The sequence below is a fragment of the Anabrus simplex genome, chromosome 11 (genome assembly GCF_040414725.1).
Source record: "Anabrus simplex isolate iqAnaSimp1 chromosome 11, ASM4041472v1, whole genome shotgun sequence".
Taxonomy (NCBI): Eukaryota; Metazoa; Arthropoda; class Insecta; order Orthoptera; family Tettigoniidae; genus Anabrus; species Anabrus simplex.
This window is the reverse complement of record NC_090275.1, coordinates 120,925,200-120,946,646: the sequence shown is the minus strand read 5'-3', so window position 1 is coordinate 120,946,646 and position 21,447 is coordinate 120,925,200. Positions and strand designations below refer to the sequence as shown.

The window sequence follows — 21,447 nt, the reverse complement described above, 5'->3', positions numbered from 1 at the left end:
ACTTTCATGTTGAGACCGAGGTTGCATTGAGCAAGATGGCAGCCAACTATGTTGACGATTCAGAAATTGAGCACTTGACTTTTATGTCTGTGTGATAGTATGGACGATGGCAGTGATTATTGTGTGGATTCGTATGAAAATGAAGATGGTGAAAGGAGCGGCAGTGATACCAGCGAACAGGATGTCCTGCTAGTTATGGAAATCCCCCTCAATGCAAGTGATCGTGATCATGTTCCTACAGACAGTGTAAACATGCCTAATGTTAGCCATGAAGGGTAAGTGTGAACTGGACTGATATACAACCTGATGAAAGTGACTCCAGGTAAGACTTTGATCATAATACAGGCAGAAAGAAACTGACAAAAGACAGAAGGTGCATTTCTCAAGTATGTGCAAAATTGAGAAATGTCATTTAAAAAATAATTTTCTATTTTAGTAAATAACAGGAATAATTTAAAACTGGTTCTTGAAATAGTAACAAAAAACTGAACTTTTCATTTATGATGTCTCTGACACATTTAACTTGGCAATTTGGTTTTCTAGAGCAAGAAAGTCAATATATTTTGTATTTTTTTAATAAAATATTTTTTATCATTATTTAAAACTGATGACTGAATGATTCACCTCTATCAAAATAATATAGAACAGTCTTTCAGCTTTCTACTGATGTATGGTGAGTTATAATTTATAATTACAGTCCACTTACAGATACCAAATTCCTTTAGCATGTGCTTTATAGGAATTTACTGCAGCACTTGACAGGTAAACCAGCAGCAGTTCTAGGGTTAAGATGACTGCAATTTTGATAATTAGACCACTCTGTCTCTCATTTAGCAACCATTATTTTCCCCTGTGGGTTGGGGCAGTGCGATAACATCCTGGCTGTTGTAACAGATGACTAAAAGGTGCTCCAGGAACTCTTATTATTTAAGAAAAGACTAAGCAAACAACTGCCCTGAATGTGTTTCAGTGCTGATTGATTGGCGACTACGCAGCTTGCCATAGCTTCCACTTCCTCCTATCCCACCTCCCTTGGTAAACTTGTTCTTTTCCAACCCCAACAGTATTAGGTTAAGGAGGCCCAGGAAGTCTCACATTTTCACGCCCTTCATGGCCCTTACATTCCTTTGGCCGATGCCTTCATTTTTTTGAAGTGTTATTTCCCCCCTTCTGATTAGTGTTGTATAGTGGAAGGTTGCCCAGTTGTACTTCTTAAAATAGTAATCACCACCACAATCACCACCACCTTTTTCTTCATTATTTTCAAGGCTTATTGATTTGTATTGACCATTATATATCTTCCTAGCTGCAGAAAGAACCAGTCACAAAATATCATCATCATCATCATCATCATCATCATCATCATCATCATCGTGTGTTGCCAGTGCTGAAGTCATTTAGCAACAAAATTTCAAAGATAGTGACTACAGCATATTGTCACATTTTAATGTATGGCTTGATAAATTTGGTGAGCCAAGTAGTCACATGGGTGCACGATGCAATATAATAATCTATTCATTTTAAGTAATGGCATCTGAGTGCACAACTCGTTCACATGCGTAGAGCATTGAGTTTGTATTATTTTCATACCTGCCAACTTTCGGAAAGATCAATCCGGAAGATCCTTAAGCGGAAATATTTTTAACAACACGCATATGCATAACAGTCTTGAGATATAATGAAAAAGGGCGGCAACGAGGGGGGGGGGAATTATAAACAATACTAATACAAGTTAAATACAGTAAAACCTTGATTCATCGTTCCCTGAACTGTCGTTTTTCCGTATTCATCGTTGAATTTATTTCTTCCCTAAAATGTTTCATATAAACCAATGTTAAATTTCCCCGCATTTATAGTTTCTCAAACTATCGTTTTATCGCATCGATCGTCAAAAAATTATTTGTCCTCGATCACAATTTTCCCGCATTGATCGATCATACGTAAAAAAAAACAGAGTAGAAGTCCGTTATAGCGAGAATTCATAACGGCGAAAAATATACTCGCTATAACGGATTGTCGTTATATCCGATTTTTGTATAAAAGTCTGAAAACCCTTCATGCAATTTAAAATCGGTATGAAACGGCAATCAATTTGTTCAAAACTTGAGTTTCCGCAGATGATATCTACACTATGGCTTACTTGTTTGTTATTTTTCGTAATACGATACTAGGTGAAAGTGTGTGTTTAATTTCATTCTGAAAAAAATATAGTTCCGTATTTCTCCGAATCCTTCAAAAAATTTAAATCAGGCTCAAAAAGAAGTTTGTAAAATCATACAGGCCTACGCATTTTTAGGCTATTTTTAGATGCCGAACATTGACTTTCGTCACGCTGTATTTCTTCTTTCTCTTTTTTGCGGCTGCGCAATTATTCTTTATTTCCACGGGTTTAAGGACCATTAACTTAACACTGGCATCATAATACCGAAGAGAACTCTAGAATTTTCTGGCAATACCTATTCCATATGTCTCTACAATACAACGATCCATCAGGAAATTATTCTTGCCGTCTATAAAACTGTTACTTTTACGCAGCGTCAGATATAACTGGCTACCGCTACACACACGTCTCGCTTGTCGGGTTCGGCCAAATTCAACGGCTAGTGATGTATAGGCCTAATCGCGAACGTTGAAAGTCAACGAACGAGTTTATTGCACCACGATATGGCTAACCACCTTTGCATTTTTCGTGCTCATACCTCACAATTTCATCATCGAGTTCTTTAAAGCGTCCTTGTTCCGGACCACTGAATGCATTTTTCGTACAATACGCATTTTTTTTAGCTCTTTGTCTTCACGCTAACGCCAAATATTGGCTTTGGTTAGGCCTATGCCGTACTTTCTTGCGGCTGCACATTATTCTACATTTCCGAGTGTTTAATAAAAATTAACTTAAAATTGGCATCATAATATCGACTAGAACCCATTGAAAATTTGCCGGCTATACCTTTTCCACGTATCTTTACAATACGACTATCCATCACGAAAATATTCCTGCTGTCTATAAACCTTAATTTTACTAAGCGTCAAGTACAATAGACGCGTTACGACTCTGATGTTGAGTAGCAATGGCTTTTCTAAGAATTCGAAGGGTTGCATGTTTTGATGCCATTCTGCAGATTTGAGAAAAACACAGGCACTGTACAACCGGTAGCGATGTGTAGTAAAGAGGCGGTCGTTTATTGTCAATGAGTTCTGGGCGTGTGTGAAAAGAAGCAGCGTGGTTACGGCGGTAGTTGCCAGTGGTATCCATTAACTTACTGTTAGGCCGCAAATGCAACAACCCTTGAGTTTTCGCATGAGATTCTGAGAAAAAAAAAAAGTCTTGGATTCGGAGAAATACGGTATCACTTCAGAGATATGTGGCAAACACCTCAACTTCCTTCTTCAAACAGCGTCGCCTAGCCGTATATGTAGCCTATCGTGAAAACAAATTTGAAACGCACGTAGAGAAATAACCTCCTCGCGAAAAATTTACATGTAAATAGCCGTAACTAGACGCGAGAAAATATGAATTATCCTCTGAAATCAGCGATTTACTCTGCCATATCTTGAGGTGTATGACATTCTTACGTAATTTCCGTATATAATACTAAAATTAAGATATCGTTTATTCAGTCTTTATTTTTACGAGTTAACAACTGCTATCGGCCACGTTATTTACGCATTTATTACGAAAACGTGTTATACTCTTTCATTTCATTTCATTTCAAATTTTCAAAGCAGTCGATGGGTATTACTAATCAATTCCAACATCACCTTTGAATGTCAACGAGGGAGCTCGCAAATGCACAAAGTGAGAAAACTATACCGTACCGAAGACGATTGATTGCATTTTGTTGCAAACATTTCAGTTTTCTTATTCAAATAGCCTCACGTATCCTAACTTAACCATACTATACGTATGATGAAAACACACTTCAAGCGCCAGTAGAGAAATTATACCCTTCTCGCTATAAATTTTCATAATAGCCTTTCCGTAATTTAACCAGACGTGACAAAATATAAACTAACCTATGAAATCAATTAAGCACTCTGCCATATCTCGAGGTGTACCCCATTCTTACTTAATTGCAGTATTTAGCCTCAAAATTAAGCGGTCGTTTAGTCAGCCTTAATTTTTAACGAGTTAACAACCATTATTGGACACATTTACGCCTTTGTTACGAAAATATGTTCTCTTTCATTTCGAATTTTCTTTATGGAACAGCTGTCGACGGATTTTACTAATCGACTCCAACATCGCCTTTGAATGTTGACGAGAGAAACTGCTAGTGCACATAGCAAGGAAACTATGCCGAAGGTAATCGATCGCATGCAGTATCATCGCTGGGGTGCATAAATATCGGTAACAGAAAAAATTGCGCCCGTTTAATCGCTCGTAATAACAGATGCGCCAGTGATGGGGTTCTCGCTGTAACCGAAGGACGATACACAGTTTAATATAGGAATTTTGAAGGGACAGAAAAAAGTCGTCCCTATAACAGAGTTCTCGTTATATGCCGTACTCGCTATAGTGGACTTCTACCGTATACACAAAAGTTGTTTTGAATTTAGAAGGACTGCTCAATACTCTTAGCATATAATAGTGGCAACCTGTTACGGGAGAATGTTCATGCCATTCGGCGTTGGTAATCTTGAACAAGGATCTTGTAGGCTGGAGTGCTGCGCGCAGGTTATTCACGCGCAACCTCACTACGAGCCTCCTGCCAGCGCTTCTCCTCGACCCACTAACCAACCCCTGAAAGTATTCTTATTTACAAGAATTAAATCGTAGACAACGTAAAACTAAAATTTGCCACCATTTTCTGTCCTGGTATGGGCTGGCTACGGCTGCCAACTTCGTTGAAAAAAAGAGAATATCACGCAGTGCGCCATATACATTTTAATTAATCATAGGGTGATTAATCGCGTCGTAACTTGTGGAGTGTGTGGGATGCTAGAGGTCTGTTGACCGCTTTGTTGCCCTCTGCCCAATAGTCTGTTACAAACTGCACCTAACCAAGCTGCTGCGACATTATTCGAGACGCGCCGCGTTGAATGTCTAACCTCTGTGACATCGCCCGAGCTGAGCTGTGGGAGCCGTGCCGTGTTGGGTATCTAACCTATCGTTCGCAAGGGGTCTACGGAATATTTTCCTAAATACAGGTTATCGCCGTAATATCCACGTATATCTTTCATTTGCAATAAGAGAACTGGCCATAAAGGTTTTCAATTATTACAAAATTTGTACAGAAAAGTGAAACGAAACTGCCTAAAAGTCGCGCTTTTTATTTTCATCTCGTAGGCCTATATCATTGTTGCAATATTTGATACCTTATGTATAGTATGAGCTAAATGGTTAACACGTGTTGGCCTTCGAAGGGGTTTGGATTGGGTCGAGGATTTTAATTTTCCTTGGTTAATTCCAATGGTTCGAAGGCTGTCTGTCTGCTGAATTAAACATTAGAATTCATCTTAGATAGGGCCGCATTTTCATATGCGCGTAGATCGTCTATCACACGTCTATACGGCTCCAGAGGCCATGCGCCATTATTGTTGCTTTCATAATAATAATAATAATAATAATAATAATAATAATAATAATAATAATAATAATAATCATCTTCCTTCCAAGTATTGGGCCATGTGACCCGTTACGGTCTTGCATTTTACTTTTCACAAGACTAATAATAATAATAATAATAATAATAATAATAATAATAATAATAATAATAATAACAATATTTACGTAACGAAAAATGTCCGAATACAATAATCATTTTGCTCTCCCCCTATTTTTTATGTTGTTCACATTTATGGTTTTCCCGCACCCGTCATCATTTTCCCCCTACCCCCTGAAAAACGATGCATCGAGGTTTTACTGTATATGTTATGATCATCCCTGAAATTAAATACTGTACACAAAGTTACATCTTGATAAGTGCTCATCTGTTTTCACTTAACACTGGGAATGCTTTCCGTGATCATATAAAACAAGGAAATTAAGCAGAATATGCCTCCCAAGAAGACATAATATCGTTTCTTAGTTGAAATTACGAACACCACTGAAAATACTAAATTGCTTAAAAATTCGTCACATAATTCCACGAGTTTCAGAACTAGCGCCAATGTTTCACACGCACACAAACAAAGCCTTTCAGCTGCTACAAAGCACGACACAGTTACTAAAGTTGTTTTATATAAATTCACAGCCTGCTATTTTCATGGATTTCTTTTCTTCAAAATCGCAGCCTGCTACTTTCATGGATTTCTTTTCTTCAAAATTGCAGCCTGCTACTTGTTTGGGAACATGTACCATATTCTCATTGAATGTAGTAGCAGTGGAGGTTGAACAGGTGACAAAAGCACGGTGATAATTGATAATGTGATTATTGATACATTTACCGGTCAAATTTCAAACACTGCATCTCGTATTACTAGCTACTGTTGAAAGTCAAATCCGATCTGACCGCAGAAAGCGAAACCAAGCGTGGATATTCAAAATCCGTACAAGAACGCTGTTCATCCGTACAACTGTAACACACTCAAAATCCATACATTTTATGGAAAAACCGGAAAACTTGGCAGGTATGTATTTTCTTTTCGGAACGCTTATCAGAATTAAGAAGTGAGATATTTTATTCACACTTTGGTATATGTTTCGTCTTTGATCTAAGACTTTAGCCACAGTGTCTCAAAAATTATTTTATGTAATTAAAATACAGAAATATTAGTGCCCAGTAATTTAAAACTGATGAACTCGTGTCCTTTCTAGAATATTTAAAAAATACTAAAATCAATACACTGTTTTCCTATTAAACTGTCCACCACTTTCTTAGAAAAAAATCTTTTACATGTTAAAATATAATTTCATAGCATTTTTGTCTAATTAATGTTGCTTGAGATTTGACACAGCTGCAGTGTACTGTACGAGGTAGAAGTTAAACTTTCCCATTTCTTAATTCGTCAACTGGAGAAGGCTGAAGCTTTCAATCAGATAAAATTGAAGAGACAAGGTCCTCAATCTGATGTTCCTCCCTAGAACCTAGGTCTGACCTGCTTCTCACCACACTACAGCGACGGTACGGTACTTCCGGCCGAGCGCAACACTTGCAATGCGTACGGTCCCTATGATGCAGTAACTCGCACCTGCCACAGCTCATATCTGGTGCACAAGTTAACTACCAAGCGCTATTTTAGTCTTTAGTATCTAGTTGAGTGTTGAAACTAGTTGGCCATCGAAAAGTACCAAAGTGCAGTCGTTGATGAAGTGGCAAGAAACACGACCCATTACAAATAAGCAAAAGTGATGTTGAAAACTATGTTCTATTGGAAGAGGTCTAAAAACACTCATCCCTAAAAAGTGTCTTAAAATCATTCATGTTGATCCTGTGCTTCTTTTAATTTTTGAAGACAACTATTTTACAATTGGTATTATTCAGGCAGCAGGTAAATCATTTGTTGTTATTCTATACAGTCCTCTCCCTGTGTGTGTGTCCAGGGTCGTCTTTATTTATTTGTGCGCACACTCTGTGTACGTAATGAGGTCAAACACCACCAAGGAGTCTTCTCAGTCCATATGGAGCAGACTGCAACTGAGCACAGGATTTTGGCACAAACTATACATCACCACCTCTCTACACCACCCCCCCTTAACGACACTAACCATGGCATCACTATGAAAGGTCTACGCTTAAAAATCACAGCCACCAGGTCAACTCCCTTACAAAGTTGTAGTTCGGACTCCTACCAGCTAAGAGCAACAAGAAAATTACTAATATTTATTGCTGTACTAGATTACTTGAATGACTACTAATATTTGCTGTGGACTGAAAATAATCCACTGACCTACTGTAATATTCTGATAGATGAAAGAGGGTAGTGAAAATAACCCTTGAAATGCTGCACTGTATGCAAAGGATATTTAATGTAAACTAAATGTGCCCTTGCTTCACAGAACACTATGCACCTGTGTGATACAGAGAGCGAGAGCATAGTGTTGCTATAAACAACTTTACCACTTATCATGCAAAGATTTACTTCTGATACGATAAAATATTATATTCCAACAAAGACGTCGGCGGCGGTGCAACACTGGCAGCACTGGTGTTGGCAAGCACTTTAAGTCCCGGCTTGACGGAAACGTCTCCCGCAAGAGCACCGACTTGACACTGGGCGTGGACGGGAGGGAGTTTCCGAGCTCCAGCGATACTGTTGTTAGTTTGTTTTTCTAGTAATTGTTACCTGCCTACAGACAATGTGCACAGTTTCATTCCTTCACCACATCGGCACAGGAAGCACAATGGCCTGCATCTTTGAGTCAATGGTTAAGTCCAACGCAGAAATTACTCTACCAGTGTATTAACACAACACTGGACAAATAAGAATAAAAACAAGACTCACTTCAGTTCCTGAGCAATAGCTGCTATCTGCTCCACGCGGTCCTGGTGAGCGGCGAGATCACTCTCAAATGCCTCGTGCTTCTTCTTCAAGGCCTTGAGTTCGTTAAGCTTGCACTGCCGGAAGTCCTGGGACTGCAGCATCTCCTCCTTTCCGCGGGTCCAGTCCTCGTGGATGTCCGCCTTGTGTTTGAACTTCTGCGCAAGGTGTTCCAGGCGTTCCAACCTGCACATCAACACACAAATATTGATTAAAATGGACAACAGCAAAAAATACATCGAAAGAATGTCAAACAAGACCATAAAGTATTCAGACAGGAGCTGGCAGCTGCAGTTGAGACTGAACTGTAGAAATTGCACAGTGTATAGAAAATACAACATCCTACTTCTGTGTTGTCTGTGATCTTTTGAAGATATTTTCCACTTAGTATATTAGGTGCAATAAATACATGGAGAGTTGGCAGAACCTTCCTATAATATACACATTAAATACCTTTTGAAACTTTCACAAAATTAACAAATGCATATAATATAACACGAACTCTCTAGGAAATAGCCCAAGAGCACAGAGTGAAGGGGTTCCCTCAACATGCCAATTGTTTGGAGTTTCGTACCAAACAACTAGGGTAGCCAGATGTCCTAAAACTCCGTGACGTGTTCTATATTTCACCCTAGTGTCCAGCAAGGCGGAGAGTTGATAACACATCTAGAAGAAATAAAGAGAAGATGGAAGGAGTATTTCGATAAACTGCGGAACATGAGAAATTGTGCGGAGGGGACAATAATAATGCAGTGTGATGATCCACCAGTAGAAGTGGAATTAGCAGCCAGAAAAATGAAAATTGGGAAGGCACCAGGTATGAATGAAATTAGTGTAGAAATGACTAAGGTTGCTGTTTGACTACAATGGGTGTACAGCTTGCTGAAGTGCATATGGAGAAAGAAACATGTACCAGAAGACTGGGGATTCTAGCGTAAACTTGATATGTGGGTCAATGTGATTAAGATTGGATAGAGTGGCAAATCAGAGTACAATAAAAAAAAACTCAATTATTTAGATCTATCATCAGACTACCTGGTTATTTGAGCTACAAGATTTTCAGAAAACCAACACAAACCGCTAGCACAATCTTAGAGGTGAAACTTCCACGGTGTGTAGAATTATTTAGTTGATTTTCCGGGTTGAACCATGTCATCGTTTCCTGTACATTACGTACAGTTTGCCGACGTTTCGAATACATTGCAATCTTCCTTGTCAAGGCGACTGAAATACCCCTACTCGATCAGAGGTAATCAGTCTCCCAGGCAACAATCACACTACAAGAGTGGTTCCTGACCTTGGTCTTATATATCCCAGCCTTTCTACTTCAACAGGGAGTTCTACGAACAGACAGAAGGGGTCGTGATGGGATCGTCGCCAATAATAGCAAACATGTATATGGAACACTTCGAACAGAAAACCTTAGCCACATCTACCCTGAAATTGAAATGTTTTCTCCATTATGTGAATGAGGCGTTCATGATCTGGCCTCACAGGAGCAAAAATCTGCAGCTATTTCTCGACCATCTCAATCTATTCACGTAAATATTCAGTTCACCATGGAAATTGGAGTAAACGGAAAACTACCGTTCTTGGACGTCCTAGTAAATTACAACATCAATGAGACAGTCACGCAGTATACAGGAAACCCACACACAGACAGGTACCTGCATACCTCTTCTCATCACACCCATCACAAAAGCAGGCTGTTCTAACATCACTGGTTAACAGGGCTATAGCGATATCAGACACAGAACACCTTGAAGAAGAGAAAGAACACCTCACGAGAACCCTTAGGGGAAATGACTACTAGCTCAATAACATCCGACGAGCTTTAGAAAGAAAAAAAAAAAGGCTGCCATAGGAGAAAACTATGGGAAAGAAGAACTGACCCGCCCGAAAACAGCGATACGTCCATACATTAAAAACACTACAGACAGGATCGGCAAGATACTGGACAAATACGACATAAAGACCATCTATAAACCACACTGGAAGCTAGCCCGTTATCTACCACCAGTAAAAGACACAACAGAACTACAGGTTCCTGGAGTATACCACATTGAATGTAGCTGAGGAGCGTGTTATGTTGGTGAAACAAAACGTCTGATCTCCACCAGCCTAAAAGAACATATCCGTCACACCAAGAACCAAGCCACATATTTCAGCGGTAGCAAAGCATTCCTACAAAACAAGGCATGGAATATCATTTGACAAGATCAAGATCCTAACAGCTATCCCTTGGAATCTGGAAAGGAAAATCCGCGAGGCTATCGAAATCAAGAAACATCCAAAAAATATGAATTTAGAAGAAGGATATAAAATCAGTAATTCTTGGATGCCTATCATTCATAGTTTAAGACATACAGACCATAACAACACGCAGGCTGGACCTCCAAATACATAACAGCACGGAAAAGCCCCACTATCTGGCTGTGATGCATACCTTCCAGAATTCTCACGAGACAGCCAGAGGGCTTACGTCAACGATTGCTGCCTGGGAGACTGATTACCTCGGTTCGAGCAGGGGTATTTCAGTTGCCTTGACAAAGAATACTGCCATGTATTCAAAACGTCTGCAAACTGTACGTAATATACAGAAAACAACAACACGGTTCAACCCGGAAAATAAACTAAATTTTTCTGGTATTTGGTTTGTTGTGGTAGCACTGCAGTCAGCTGGTGCTTCATCTATTAATTTAGAGAATTATTCTCTTCTGCGTGTTAATACAGGAAACACTAAACAGACATTGTATTTCCAGATTTTAGTGTGAAGTTTTGTCACGAATCGAAAGTGAGGTTGTGGGCAACTCAAGCGATTCATCTCCTCGGAAAATAGCAGTTGCACGTGTTGTTTTACAAGAAAAGACTTACTTGCAGCGGGCCACAGCACAAAAAATGAATATACCCCAAAAATCTGTTAGAAGAATCAAAAAACATTGCAGTAAAGGGCAAGAATACCAACGGAATTGTAGTGGGAAATGTAGACTAAGTCAAAAACTTAGTGAAAGAGGATCGACTGAAAACCACTATCGACGAATCTGGCGATAGTCTCTTCGAACTATCGACTGAACAGTCGACTGCTTTCAGTCGAACGGAAGTACTGATTACTTCCTGTCTAGAAGACTGAATAGTCTAATGAAAGTATTCATGTAACGCAAGTAGTCAATCGTTCCATGAAAAATATTTGAATGTTTCCATTCGAAACTCTCCGTATCAAAAGTGGAGAGTCGTACTTTCACAAATTCGACTTATTTTAACGCAATTTACCAATAATTAGAAATCACTTGTATAGACACCCATTCGAACAAAATTAATGTTATATTGACTTACAAATTTATTCAAAGAGACCCACGTTCGCAGCCGAGAAGTCCACTCCACTCCACATTAAGAATAAGAAGATGCAGCACCCAGAGATCCCAGGTTCGTATTCCATTCATTGACAGCGGATACTGTATCCTTAATGTAGTTTCTCATGCGATTCTCTACTTTCATTCCTGGCAAATGCCACAATAGTACTGTACCTTGGGCGCATACCCCAATCCCGGACTACACATCACACCATCGAGGAACTCACAGTTGCGCAGGTTAAAAACGATTTATGCACTTGTTTGTACACGGGGCTAATAGAGAGATGCCCTGAATATGAACCATCATCAAACGAATGGCCTTTTTTTTAATGCTAACTGGACAGTGAAACGTAGAAAGACAACAATGAGGCTCTATTCCTGAACAACGCTAACAATAATATGTACAACTTGTTGCTGTAGTTCACAATCAGGATATATGAGAATACCCAAACACACTACCATAGTATTTTCTTGATTATTATAATTATTATTATTATTATTATTATTATTATTATTATTATTATTAATAATATTATTATTATAGTTATGCCTTATTTATGAATAAATTAATTAACGTAAACAAATATGAAATGAAACAAAGAGCACATAAACGACAAGAAAAAATTGCCATATCAAGTAGGGACCTCTGAAATTAACATAAATATTACATTTCTGAAGTGACCATAAACCGATGGTTCCATTCGCTTCCGCGTCGCTGTGACGGGAGTGTGACTGGACAGTGAAAGGTGGAGAGATCCATGGCGGGGACTGTGATCGAATTCAAACAACTTGTTTTTTAAAGTAGTCTACTCTTATGATAGTTTAAACTATCGACTAGTTTGATAGTTATCAGTTGATAGTGCCCATCTCTATAAGGAACTCTCCCTCAAGATGCAGGAGTATGGAGTGGATGAGTCGCCAAGAACAGTGCGAAGAACACTTTGTAGGGAAGGATTTTGAACTTGTCAGCCTCTGAAAAAAGCCATCATCTCTCCTTCAATGGCTTGAAGTGCCTTACGTGGGCTAGAGGCCTCAAACACTGGACCCCATTAGTGTAGATCGGCAAAAGCTAAATCCTTTTATTCACTTATTTCTACAATAAATAGATGATCTAAAGTTCATTTAGAAGGGTTAATTACTGGAGGAGGCCCACTAGAGCAAAATGTCACAGTGAATTTTTGGAAGTTCATTTTATTGTTATGTATGGAACTGTTTTCCCCTCTCTTTGAGTGTCAGTTATAAGCTGAATGTTACAAAGGCGTCGTCTGTTTTTGTTCCAGGTGATCTTTGCAGATGGATTCTTTGCAGATGAATCATCCATCTTCTCTATTTGCGATGAATTCTTCCAATAGATCATGAGATCGAATGAGGCTTTCAACATTGATTGTGTTCAACGAAGTGTTAAACACCCAATCAGTGTTATGGTTTGAGGAATGATGTCAGTGTGGGGCCCTGGAGATATTTATATTATACAGGGAACTATGAATCAGTATCAGTACCTTAGAGTACTGAAAGAATACTTCTGCCAAAAGCAAATGGCTTGTTTCCCAATGGGGAATTTGCCACGATGCAGGATGGACTCCCTGTCACATGGCCAAGTCAGTGTTGAATTATTTGGCTGAGAAGGCGGTCAGTGTTCTCCCCTGACACGAAAACTCACCAGATCTTAACCCTATTGAAAATCTCTGGGCTGTAATTAAGATGAAACTGAAGAAGAGTAACATCACTACCAAGCAAGCCTTAATGGAGTGACACATGAAGTGTCTTTTTACTGGACAGTAACACGACCGGTGGTGGATAATTCTTTTTGTACAATGTAAACACTTGAAATAGACATACTATGCGTTAATAGAAAAAAATGGAGAAAGAACGTACGAAATTTAAAACTGCGATAGAATGCATTACCTGTAGATCTCCATAAATGCGGCAAAATTTCGTGTTTTTTATTCTTTCCGCCGAGAAACTTCTGGTACAACCTGGGTACTTGATAGTATACCTAACCTAAAAAATACAGTCTCTCTCTCATCTCAATTACATCTGTTCAGGTAAATCCTGATGTGATATTGAGAACAAGCATGAAATATATTTAAAAATAAAGGTCTGGCTTTTAACAGCCGCAGTTATGCAAAGAATACTTCCAGTCAGTATGTACTGCATTCTGAAGTACAACTCTTAACATATCAGCATGCTTTCTGCAGCACCAACTGGGAATAACAGAACCATTCTCACCCTTTGGACTCTATAGTCTGAGACTAAACTACTTTTAAAGGTTTCAAAAAGACGGGACCTCGAATGCTCTCGCTGGCAGTGCATGGGTGACAATATGGCAGTGAAGATGGACATCGCAAGACGATGATAATGCAAATGAAAGCAGTGATCAGGATTACTGTGTGGTACGCCTACTGCTCAACTGAATTCTTCTGTATTTATATTGCATAATACGATTGCCTTATCCCTTTTCTCTACGGGAATGAGTATGAAGCAAGAAAATCTTCGTAGAGAGTTTTTATGACCCGATGTCCTTCCTGACGTCAACGTCATCAGATGAGTTGATGAGATGAAATAAATGACGTGATATATACACATACAGCCTAGAAGTCATGTGTTCACCGCACAAACTTGGAAGTTCTCATATTGGAGGACCCGCACTTACATTTTTTGCTGTGAAACTGGGGGGGGGGGGAAGGGGGGGGTTAATAATACGTGAGTAAATACGGCATGTGTTGTAATAAATAGATTTACTGGCAAAAATGTCTCCTTCAGAAAAAAAAAAATATGTAGACTTATTTAAAAGCAAGGCTATCTTGTAGGGGTTTAAAGTGTTTCATGTGTATATGTGATAATGATGAGGTCATATTGCCTGTGGGCAACCTCTGCATATGAGTGTGGTGTATGAAGATGTCGGCTGAGAGCCTACTCCTGTAGAAGAACACCACCAAGAGGTGTATTCGCTCTCTGATGGACATACCGTCATCAACAGAGATATATACCTTCACTCCACATGAACTCTATGGATATGTTTGGAAATGAACCCAAGCTTCTGGCATGCGATCTAGTGATTAGAAATTGCATACCACCACCTTTACGTCCAACACTGTTATTGTCAATTATTTCTACCACCGAGACTAACTAGGCAATCGTGGCCACCAGGCGTGTATAACAAAATTATTCGACCGGAGAAGGGCCCTATGTTTTTGATGAAATGTCAGCATTCTTGTCTTGTCACCGTACTCCAAACTAGGTGTAGGGAAACATTTAAGGTAGCGAAGGTGAGCAATACGACTGAGGGAGGAGCGGTTTATTTTGTTACGTAAACAAGAAAAATTCTCGTAATATATAAATAAAAAAAATATTTAGTGATAATTTATTCGCTTACCTCATCATCTCAGCCAACAGCCATTCTTCAAACGCCTTTTCAGCAGTCTCTAGACCCTTCCACGCACTAGCGATGTCCTGTACACAAATAAAGCAAAGAATTATTGTTAAAGGTAAAAAGGATATGAAGGGAGTGGCAGCAGTTTGACAAAGAGACTGATCAATACCGAAACAATCACTGCTTGTACAATTTTTATGACTGTCACGGATTTCGGATACATATTGTAGTGTACTTAGACACTTATTAAGTTACCTTTTGATCAACACTAATTATTATGATTATTTCGACTCATTGAAATTGAACTGGAAGTATTTTATGCTGCGAGCTCATAATTGCGTGGTCCGCCACTGTAGCGCTAGCATTCAGAAGGCATGCTGTCGAGACTGCACTGCCACCTAGCAGCAACCACGGAACTAAATTCAACCTTTTCTCCATGCACGAACGACAATAGGTGACGGTTGTTGTTTTTGGTGAAAGTCATACAGGACAAAGCTACTTATGCTATTGCTGGTGGATTTTAACTTGAAATAAGTGAAGAAAGAAGAAAAGATGTGGATTGTATTTGATCCTGGGTGATCCAATGATGACTGGGACCTTACTCACGAGATCCGATGCAGAATTGAGCAGGCCTGAAATTCTTTTCAGAGACTTAGGAAACTTATGACACTTATGTTGAGAAATACAAATGGAAAACTGGCACATAGTAACCAAGAGAATGCAGAAATTTTAGCTCAATACTTTCAAGAATTACTTAATAGCGAAGAACCAACACAATACCTAGAGTATGAACTTCATTCAAAAAATAAAACACCAATAGAAAAGGTTATACCACCAGATTACAATGAAGTGTTGAAAGCCATCAATTCACTTAAAAATTACAAAGCTTCAGGGGAGAATCAACTAACTGCAGAAATATGGAAGAATGCTAATACACAAACCATTCAGAATTTACATAAATACCTCATAGACATTTGGAATACTGAAAAAATGCCCGAAGAGTGGAATATGGCGATAATACACCCTTTACATAAAAAAAGGCGATAGATCAGATCCCAACAATTATCGGAGGATATCATTGCTGGATATCGCTTACAAAAATTTTTCAAAGTTATTATACATGAGAATTCAAGAACAACTTGACTGAACTTGGAGGCTTTCGTCCAGCGAGAAGTTGTCCAGATCAAATTATCAGTTTAAAGTGGATTATGAAGAATCATAGGGTTAGAAACAAAAAGTTATCAGTTTTGTTGATTTTAAAAAGGCGTATGATAGTATCCATCGTGAGTCATTATTGAATATCCTAAAAGAATTTCGTTTACATCCAAAACTTATTCGCCTTATTGGAATTACCCTTAAGAACACTAAATCTAAAGTCAGATTTAGAAATGAACTGATACACTGCAAAAGGTTGACAGAAGGATACTCAGAACAACCATTAATAAAAAACGTCAGGTGGATGGACAATGGAGATTATTGCCTAATGCAGTGGTTTATAGGGAAAGTGAATCTATAATAGACATGAGAAAAAGAAGAATTGCCTTTTTCTGTCATCTTTCTAGATTAAATGATAATAGGATAATAAAACAACTATTTAATTACTTTTGGAAAAGTGAAACGAAAAATAATTGGTTTAAAGAAGTTCAGAATGATTTAGAAGAGCTGAATATTACAATGAAGCAAATTGAAAAAAGAGAAGAAAAAAGGATTCTCAAGAACAAACAAATAAGATTGTCATTAAAAACTGTACAACACAAACAATATTGCATATCTGATGAAGAAAGGGCAGCCAGGTCAGCCAGAATGAAGAGGTTTTGGGAAAGGAAGAAGATGATGCAAGCTAAACCTTCAGTTAATTCTTTGTTAACATAAATGTATTTGGGTTTGATTTGAGTGCTCCAATGTGGGCGTAAACTATATAAATAAATAAATAAATAAATAAAAGTATCAGTTCTGTGGGTGGAGAAACATTGACATTTCTTGTTACGAGCTGTTATAGCCAGGAGATCTTGGTCGCTTAGCGCCACTCAGGGGTCACGTGAAGGGCTGACAGCGTTAAAGAGTGTTTTGAAAGGGCTGGACATACAGTATATTCAATTGTTTATATGTAGATTTTATGCCACACATGAAATAATAAATCTGCCTCACGTGTGGCGAACATTTGTGAGTGCATAGAATGAAACACGAGTGTCATACTTACAGAGACCATCTTGCCTTCAGTTGGCATGTAAGCAGGTCTGTTGGACAGCCTGAGCTTCGTTTGCAGAGTGTTGAAGTTCGTCTCTAGCTTGGCCTTCTGTTCCACACGAGGTGGCTTATGCTTGCGACGATACGTGCGATACTCCTCCAATTTCTTCTGCACGCCAGCCAAAGAGTTGTCCGTTTGACGACTGTTCAACCAAGGCATGGTGCGTCTAATCCATTCCAATAGCTGCAAGTTCAAAAACATTCATTCATTTCTTATAAGACATAACCTGTCCCTTCACAAGTGTGAATATTATAATGTCCCTACTTTGGTTTATTTCTGAAGCAGTTAACAACTACTGGACTATGGTCACCACAGACATCGAGCCACCAGAGATCGCAGCTCTCTTACAAGTTTGTTTACCATCCTTGTGTTTAGACTAAGAGTTTCAAATTTATATTTATTTTGCTGTAATTTTAGACTACTTCCAACAACTCACTCTCACTGTTCTAGCTCATTTCCCATCAACTAACTGCATGAAACTAGAAGGCCATTTGGTCTTTCAAGTAAAAGAAGATTAATTTTTTAAAAAGGACTTGCAGAAAACAAGTAGGCAACTCAACGTGGCCTGTAGATCTTTGCATCACTTTAAGACTGTTTTAATATTCACGACATCAAAAGCAAGACTTGTGAATTACACCATGTACTTACATCACTGGCAAGCCGTTCATACTCCTCCATTAGTCTCTCATTCTCCTGATTCACTTTCAGCACCTTGCAGATTCGGTTGGCAGCTGTTTCCGCCTGCGACAAACACCATCTTTAAATTACAATTATGCATTACAGGAGGATACACTCAATTTTTTACATTTGTAAAGTAAAACAATTATGCATGTTTAAAAATTATATGAGCATTGAGACTCATGTTAAACAGAAATTACAAATGATCCAACGATATAGCAATAGTACCTTCTCCAAGATGAAGGTTACCATCCTGTGGGAGGGGAGATGAGGTGCTACCCGCAATTTCCAAGAATTTGCTAATAAAAATATTAATACTTGCATTAACCCTCCAAGTGGCAAGCGCCTGATATCAGGCGTTTTATGCGTTTGCCCAGTGGCAACGCCTGATATCAGGCGTTTTGACATGCTCTTTATTTTATTTCGATAATCTTATTATTATTCATCGAAATGTGCTAATTACGAATCAATTGAAGGAGAAATGTTCGGCCATAATCATGAAATAGTTTGTATAATAACATCTTACACTAATCTAGTGTAAATCATTGCCAAAGTAGCGTCAATTCTGCTATCTTTTGCTAGCTGCTACATACTCAGCGGCCGGCCACACGAATGTCTCAGCTGAGCCAGCTATATTTAGTCGCCAGTTTTCCTTCTGATATCAATCTGAAGTGTTGATATGCACTCATCTCAGCAATACTGAATCATTTCCTCACAGGAACAGTGAATAAATCTTCAAAGGGACTGTCTCAGATTGTTTTAGGTACAAAATTTGAACCTAGGCAAACCGTTTACTTTAGGCAAGGTGACGTTCTACTGGTTGCTTATAAAGAGACGAAAACAAGGAAACCAGTCTATTGTCTCACAACGGGATGTTACACTGAGGGAAATGAGGGGTTGAAACCGCTACTGACTCATAAGTACAATAACTTCATGGGAGGTGTAGATAATAAAGGTAAGTGCATTTTCCATGCCACTTGTTCCAGACCCACTAGAAGGTACTGGAAGCAGTTTTTTTCAAATCTTCTAGATATAACATTATTTGACACATACGTCCTGTACATAAAGAACACTGATAAGCCTTTAGCAAGATGAGACTTCATGATCACTATAGTTAGGAGATTGCTAAATGAACAGTTCCCAATTCCAGTTGTGAGGCCAACAGGTCATGCAGGAGGCCCCTCTTATGCTCTCGAAATATTGCCACAGAGTGACAATCGCCTATGTGTTGTGTGCTTGCAAGTAAAGAAGAAGAAGAAGTCTACATTCTGGTGTCGAGGATGTAATGGTGGTATTCACCAGGGGTGTTATAAACTAGTGCACTTCTGGAGGCCTCACAATCATGGAGTAAAAAGAAAGACCCACCCAAGTGACTGTGAGTGAAATGTAGGCCTACAAGTGGCAGCATACAATCGTTGTATACATTGTTGTATAATTTTTCCAGCTAAGAATAGTATTATGAACTATATACTGGTACGCACCTATTTACTATGAACTGGTGCTTCTTTTGTATATGTCATTTTTTTAAATTTACCTAAATATAAACATTTTATATATAGCAAAACTTTTGCAAAAATAAATAATATAAACAAATTCAACATATTTTTGGTCTTACACTTTGTGGATGATAAATAACAGCTTTAGTATCATCATCATCTTATTCCTTGTACTTTTGAGGATAAAAGGGTGTGCTGTTTATGTATGTATAACAAGTCAACGATTTTTAACACAATTTATACTAAGAGTCTGCAACACCGGTAAAATATCGCTGCCATTACAGGATAAATGACCGCCACTTCGAGGGTTAACGTTTCATTTCCATCATGAACTTCGAAGTAGTCACCCTGGACTTTATTATAAGGAAGCATTCATGGTAGTCTTCCCGCTTTGGTGTATACAGCACCTCCTGCAATTCCGTCCTCTTCAACAGTCAAAATGCCACCCAAAAGCCTCCTTTAGCATTCTATTACTTTCAGCAGCAGTTTTATCGAGCCTGAAGCAGAAGTTAATGCAGATTCTTTGCTCCTTAACATCAGTTGATTCAAAATTCGCAGAAGCACAAAAACAATCAACAAGGAGGACTACCTATTCAATACCGTATATGATATGTACATCTCCACTGAATGATCAGAGGTTTCAGATCGAGTATACCATGATCCTAACGAGATACAGGAACGGGTTAAAAAATGCATCAGATATTAACTCTGACCATAATCTAATGGTAGCTCAGATAGGAGTGAAATTGAAGAAAAGTGCTAGGGTGGATTAGAGAGGAGCTAAGCTTAGAGATAATAAAGAAGAAAATGAGAAACATGATGAGATGGAAAGGATTTTTATTCAAAAGATGAAAGCAAAATCAGACTCAGGAAATATAATTAAGGAATGGATAGCATGAGAAGGAAGAAGAAACAGAAAGAATGGGTAACAAGAGATGTTGGAGAAAATGGAAAAAAGAAGAAAGTGATAAGCAGTTAAAACACAAGAAGCAAGAAAAAGTATACAAGTCTAAACAATGATTTGAGAACAGAAGGGCTCGAGAAGAGTGATGTGAGCAGAGAGAGAATCCAGAAATATGTACCAAAAAGCAAAGAGAATGGTGTTTAAGGGAAACAATTGTAGAAGAATAGGGAAAATTGGAAGAAGTGATCCAAAAGAAGAACTGAGACAATGCAAAGGATACATGATAGTGCGAACAGACCAATGGAAGAGGATGATGAACTACATGAGGATGAAAAAGGCTACTCTATACTTGAGCGAGAAGTAGAGCAAGGAAAAAGAATGTGGAGTTTATTTGCCAGTGGAAATTTAAAAGCTTTAGGAAATAAGGATATAAAAATAATAACATCAATCTGTAACAGGATACATGAGACAGGACAGAGGCCTGATGACTGTCACTACAATTACGATCCCTACAGCAAAGAGTAACAGCTAAATTTGACGATCACTGGACTATAAGTATCATTTCCCAAACAGCGAATAAGAGTCGTAAATTGGAGACTATACAATAAATAAGATGAATTCATTATGGAAAAGCAGTGTGGATTTAGGAAAGGAAAAGGGACAAGAGATGCTACTGGGTTATTACGAATGAATGGAAAGAGATACATTAAAAAAGGAAGACTGGTGTTTGTCGTTTTTATTAACCTTGAAAAAGTCTTTGATGGAATACAACGGGAGAAATTAATGGACATACTGAAGAAAAAAGGAGTAGACTGGAAAGAAGACTGACAGAGAATATTTACACAAATCAAACAGTTTGGGTAAGAGTAGGACAAAATTCGTCGGAAGAAAGCAAAATTGATAAAAGGGTTAGACAAGGTTGTTTTTCACCAACCTTGAGGAAATAATTCTAACTTGTAAGCAAGGTGTTAATGTGG

General features: G+C 38.5%; 1 protein-coding gene across 3 annotated transcripts in view; it reads right to left on the bottom strand.

Moving 5' to 3' along the window:
* Actn (alpha actinin) overlaps positions 1–21,447 on the bottom strand; it is a 332,703-nt gene that overhangs the window by 81,519 nt on the left and 229,737 nt on the right. For all 3 annotated transcript variants that reach the window (XM_067155201.2, XM_067155202.2, XM_067155200.2), the window contains 4 exons: positions 18,041–18,133; positions 17,345–17,575; positions 15,148–15,224; positions 8,386–8,607 (listed from right to left, as the gene is read on the bottom strand). In XM_067155201.2, the coding sequence (XP_067011302.1) occupies positions 8,386–8,607; positions 15,148–15,224; positions 17,345–17,575; positions 18,041–18,133 (623 nt within the window). The remainder of the gene's footprint in view (positions 1–8,385; positions 8,608–15,147; positions 15,225–17,344; positions 17,576–18,040; positions 18,134–21,447) is intronic.